This window comes from Magnolia sinica, chromosome 11 (genome assembly GCF_029962835.1).
Source record: "Magnolia sinica isolate HGM2019 chromosome 11, MsV1, whole genome shotgun sequence".
Lineage (NCBI taxonomy): Eukaryota > Viridiplantae > Streptophyta > Magnoliopsida > Magnoliales > Magnoliaceae > Magnolia > Magnolia sinica.
Window position 1 is genome coordinate 730,121 of NC_080583.1, and position 5,876 is coordinate 735,996.

General features: G+C 41.9%; 1 protein-coding gene across 1 annotated transcript; it reads right to left on the reverse strand.

Moving 5' to 3' along the window:
• Positions 1–2,425: 2,425 nt before the first annotated feature.
• Positions 2,426–4,921, reverse strand: LOC131218512 (polyol transporter 5-like). Its single transcript, XM_058213081.1, has 2 exons — positions 4,756–4,921; positions 2,426–4,186 (listed from the first exon to the last, which is right to left on the reverse strand). Exons 1-2 carry the CDS (start codon positions 4,904–4,906, stop codon positions 2,751–2,753), a joined length of 1,587 nt encoding a protein of 528 aa, XP_058069064.1. The 5' UTR covers positions 4,907–4,921; the 3' UTR covers positions 2,426–2,750.
• Positions 4,922–5,876: the final 955 nt, after the last annotated feature.

The window sequence follows — 5,876 nt, forward strand, 5'->3', positions numbered from 1 at the left end:
TTATTTGAAGGCAGGAGCGAAAGGATAGTCTTAACCAAACATCATTGAGGCCCACGGTACAAAAAACAGTGGAAAAAGTGATACCTATTTTTAGAAACTTTGGAGAGCCACTAAAATTATCGATCAATCTCTTGTGTATATCAAATAAACATCACGGTAGGTTCCAAGGGTGGGCGTCACTATCTTCACCGTTTTTTGTGATGGGGTCCACTCCAGCTTTGGATTAGGGACAACCGGATCCACCCAAGTGAGGTGGGTGTGACTAGAGGTGTACACAAACTGAGCTAGCTTGGTTAGCTCGCTTGACTCGACTCGAAAAAGCTCGATTTGAAGCTGAGTTCGAGCCGAGCTGAGTTGATTTTTTGAGCTCAAAATGAGTTTGAGTTGGCCCTAGCTCAACTCAGATTGAATCCAATTCAAATTGAACTCAGATCAAACCAGCTTGATGACTCGGTTACTTTGATACTGATGTTGCTTACTAAGCATTTGATGAAATGACTCAAAGAAGTGTGGCTACTGGCAAGGAAGATATGTATATGAAACCAACACCTTTTTGTTCTTGAATTCTATGTTGCTTAGGTGTTTGATAAAATACCTGTAAAATCATCGTTGCTATCTTAAATACATTAAGATTTTGAAGGTGCAATCCAAGTGCTTGTGAAAATGCTGCAATGGAGAACTCGGCTTGATCTTAGCTCGAACTCAGCTCAAATTGGCCCTAACTGTTAACTGAACTGAGCCGAGCTGGCCAATCAAGCTCAAGGACTGAGCCGAGCCAATTTGACTCGATGTACACCCCTAGGTGTAACCCAAACTGCAGGTCTTACAGTGATGTATGTGACTTAAATCCATACCGTACATTCATTTAAAAAGTTCCTTTTACCACTCCCCGACAGGTGCCAATAGAACTCTGCATGCTACTTTCAAGATTCGAACACTTGACATTCAGCTGGCTTTGATACTATGCCAAATCATCCTAATTTAAGCTCAAGCCTTTGTGCATGTCAATGTATATCAAAGGACTTTAACACTATCGATCCCAAAAAGTTGAAGCATACACAAAAAGTTTAGGAGGACTGCGTCACATGAAATAGTAAATAAAATCACAAAGACATATATCAAAAGACCTCACAAATATATATCATCTTGATCCAAAGCTTTCGTGGCTCATAAAAAGGTTTAATAATCAATTACTACTGTTTTCATTACTACGATCCATCTAATATTTGGATTTGATTCATTTTTTGGATCATGCCCTAAAATGAGTTTTCAATACAGATAGCATGGTTGCAGTCACAAGCATTAAGGTGGCCCTACAGTCAGCGTTCCACACACCTCGGTGGATCTGGGTCTCACCTACTCTGCTATTTGGTGTAGCTCACTTGAGTTTTTAATTTGCTGATTTTTGGATTCCTGTCCCATTGTAATCTTAATAAATTAACGGACGGGGTGGATTTGTCATGAGCATTTCCGTGGCACCAGCATAGCTTCCGACCACAGATTAGGGTACAGGCGATTCGTGTCCCACATTTTCAAACCTACATGGAGGCACATAAGAGCCGTGCCATCGGCGCTTATGGCCGTGGAACTACTTCCAAATGAAATAACAAGGAATAAAAACGTATATGATTTTTTATTCTTTTAAAACAAAATAGATATATTAGTGTAGGTAGGATTATAGATAGGATTATGGATTTACCCAAATTATAATTACATTTGCTTTATACCAATCAAAGATGATTACGACTTTCCAATCAGAAATTGACCTTATAAGATACACGGTTCAGATCATCATACACATGTGCCACATGTGTGGTAAAGGACGTAAAAATGCGGTGCATACGGTAGTCCGCTTCTCTTACAATTGTTTAGTTATCTGCCTATTTCAGCCGTTGGATTATTATTATTATTATTAATATTATTATTTTATTTATTTATTTTTTTAACACACGCACACACACCGCCACACACTCACGCGGCAGTGGGATTTCACCACCTGTGACACTCGAACCCTTGACCAGGTGTTGAAACTCATGAGAGTCTACCATGCACCGGAGCAAGAGCAAGTACCATATTTCAGCCGTTGGATTTCACAGAAGTCCATGGAAGTAAAAAAATGCAAGTGCATGTACTCAAAGGGGCTGCACCTTTCCCTACACCCCTGTAACAAATTAGCACGTGTAATTGATCCAAGCCGCTCACCCTTTGGATAAAAAGCTCAGAATAATTACCAATGTTGACCAACGGTCACTTCTGCATTTATTTCTGTACATACCCTAAGAAATCCAAACAGTAGAAAGAACATGATGAGCGGATTAGATTGATCTCTCGAGCCCCAAGTTAACACGTATGGAAGCAAGTAGAGACAAAAGGCACGCTTGTCCATTGTTCTAATTTACCCCTATCTATCGTAGGGCCATCCATGACTTCCATAATTTCTTGTGAATGTAAAATCTAATCCTTGCAATGGGTTAGATCTGCGATGAGGATCATCCATTACAAAATTCATCTCTAACCATTCATCAGGTGGGCCATACCATGAAAACAATACTTAACCATTCGTAGCAACTCATTGTAAGGGTTAGATCTCACATATACATCAAAGTATGTAAGTTATCCACTGACTGACCATTACTTCACTCCAACCGTGTTGGACCAGAGACCTTCTCATAATAAAACTAAATAAAACATGCAAACGCACGTAAGTGTCCAAACTTAACAAGAAAAAGACTAAAATACCCTCCTAGCAATCACAGCTGAGCTGGTCCATGGCCATGGACATTGCTAGCTAATTCCACCTGGCTATGGCTTTCTTCTCCCTTCTTCTTCGAAGCCCATCTCGACTCTTTAAAGAGAACTGCCATATCTTCCAACGTCTGCCCTCGAGTCTCCGGCAAGAACGTGTAGTAGAAGATCCAACCAGCGGCAGCGATTCCTGCGTAAAGAAAGAATGCTCCACCGATTGTGATAGCCTTATAAAGAGAAATGAAAGTCATCGTAAGAACACCACTCGTAATGCGGTTAAAAGCCACCCCAATACTCGCACCCTGAGCTCGTAGCCTCAAAGGGAAAATCTCAGAGCTGTAGACCCATGTGATGGGTCCCAGACCAGTTGAGAAGAAAGAAACGAATGTAAGGACCGTGACGATACAGACGACGATGGCCCCTGTTATCTTCTTATCTGGGTTTTGATCGATGATCGTTAATCCCGTAGCGAGAGTAATGAGAGATAAGAAAACACCCCCACTGCTGAAGAGTAAGAGACGCCGCCTGCCGATCCTGTCTACTAGGAATGTTGCAATCAAGATGGTTAATGTTTTAATGAATCCAACGGCTACGGTCACACCCAGGATTGGGTCGTTGCCTTTAATTCCAGCTTTCTGGAAAATGCGTGGGCTGTAGAGGACTACTGCATCAATGCCGGATGCTTGCTGGAAGAAATGGATTCCAACTGCAGCAATGAGGACACGACGAACAGCTGGTGTTGGGCTAATTAGTAGTTCTCTCCATACACCCTCTCCATGGCTACGCTTTTGTACCTGAACAAAATCATCATTGCAATTCTCTGGTATTCCGACCGCTTCTTTGATGTCGGTGATCCGGCTTTCGGCTTCTTCTTTAGAATCAGACGTTTTGTAGAGGACTTGTTTCGCGTCTCCTAGACGGCCTTGCATCATCAGCCAGCGTGGAGATTCGGGCATGGCTAAGACTCCGACGGCTAGGAAGACGGACGGTATTGCACCGACACCAAGCATCAGTCGCCAGCCTAGATGTAAGGAGAGCTTGGAGAAGGCGTAGTTGGATACGTATCCGAACATGATACCGGCGTTGATGAAGACATCAGGGAGGGAAGTGAGGAGGCCTCGAGATGAGGTGGGAGAGATCTCGGTGGTGTAGACGGGTGCGATTACGAGGGCGTAGCCTACTCCAATCCCTGCCACGAATCTACCTACCATTAGAAACGTGTAATTCGTTGAGAAGCCCATCAGTAGAGCGCCGGCAAAGAAGATTGCTCCGGCGAGGATGATTGTGTATCGGCGGCCTATCCAATCCGATGTTCTTCCGGCAAGTAGCGACCCGAATAGACAGTAGATATTGAGAATCCCGACGAGTACTTCGATCTGTACATCGGTGATCTTTAGATCCTTTTTTATAAAGATAACTGCTCCACTCATCACTCCAATATCTATACAAAGAAAAGAAAAAGAAAAGAGATAATCAGAATTCCCATTTGGCCGTGCCATGAGAAAGACAATTTGGATTTTTAGACTTTCAACTCTCAGTAGAATCTCCAAAAATCAGGACATGCAAAAGAAAAGCTAAAGAGACCCAGTTTATGATTTTAGGAAATTTTTTTAAGCATATAAATTCCTAACACAAAATCATCTTTCTCTGTTGAAAATCTTAGCATAAAAGAATTTAAAATAAACCAATTTGGTTGATAATCTCTTAATATATTATTATAGATCAAAATCATTTCTTCTAAATTCAGAGAGAGAGAGAGAGAGAGGTCAAAGACAAAAACCCAGAGAGAGAGAGAGAGAGAGAGAGAGAGAGAGGTCAAAGACAAAAACCCAATTCTCTTCTATAACTTTTTATTTTTTTGGGTTAGCGTGTTAGTACACACCCATGTCAGTACACACACTCCATGTTAGCCACCCCACTAGGGATCGATACCAAGACCTCAAGTGTTGAAACGAGGTATCTCCAATTCTCTTCTATAACTAAACATCCTCTAAAGAAAGAAATTCTCACCATAACCCAAGAGAATTGAAGTCATGGAAGCGATCACCGTGCAAGCGAAAGCGAACTTGTTCCTCCGCTTCTTCTCAGGCTGCACCATGGTTGGATCATAGCTCAGAGAAGCGTCGGATTCTGCAGTCTTTTCGATTTTTCTATCTGCCATTTCTCTCTATAAACCTCTAACGAGTAACAGAGATAAGAGACTAAGGAAGAGAGACTGTTTTTTTCTCATTTTTCTCACAGCTTAGTAAGTCAATTCAAGTACCCATGGCTAAGTGCTTGGGAGGACTAGAGAGCCTATATAGACAGAAAAAACCTTCCATAATAGGAGCTTCTCTATCCCTACACGCACTCTACACACATCGCACGTGCCTATGTAACACGTGTTTACAACATCCGACCTTCACATGTCGGCAGGTTTTCTGATCCCTCCATTTTCTTCGTGGACCCACAAGTTGTTTTCACGGTGGATGCCACCTTACCCCGGTCGGATCCTTCACACGTGTAGTGTGCGTGTACGAGTGGGTGTGTATACTTCTACGAGAGACGCGAAAGAGAACGTTTTCTCCCGGACCTTGCTGCAAAGTGCCTGTAGTTGTTGGATTTGGGTTCATATTGAAATAATCGGAACCGTTCATGTGGTCCGTCTTAATTTTATTGGGGCATCCCAAAAAACTCTCAGATTGGAATATTTCAATTCTCCACTACCATTAACCGTTACACATTCGCCATTCATAGAATATCTGGTCTGAGGAACTGCACCTTCTCCTGTGTGCCTCAAATACATAAACATTTGTAATAGATCCAACCAGCTCATCATTGGTATAAAAAATTCAGGATAGTTGTTTAAGTTGGAATGTCGACCAACAATCATTTCTGAATTTTATCCTCTGTATGCCAGCCTTGAGGAATCCATGGAGAGGAAAGAACATGATTAGCCTATTAGATTTATACCTTATGCTCCAAGTAAACACGTGTGGAAGCGGGTAAAAAAAGAGAGGTACACCTCAGCAAGGTTGGCCGTCCATTTTCCTAATTTACAGCTCTCTATCATTGATTGACTAATAATAAATGAGAAGGTGTACTGTCTAATAGGTTGGACCATACCATAAAATACGGTCCATCCATTGGTA

What these genes read in the sequence shown, in the direction of transcription:
- LOC131218512 (XM_058213081.1), bottom strand. Translation starts at nt 4,906, where the DNA reads ATGGCAGATAGAAAAATCGAAAAGACTGCAGAATCCGACGCTTCTCTG. An exon ending in TTCAATTCTCTTGGGTTATG is followed by an intron (nt 4,187 to 4,755) that starts GTGAGAATTTCT and finishes TTCTTTGTATAG; the next exon opens with ATATTGGAGTGATGAGTGGA.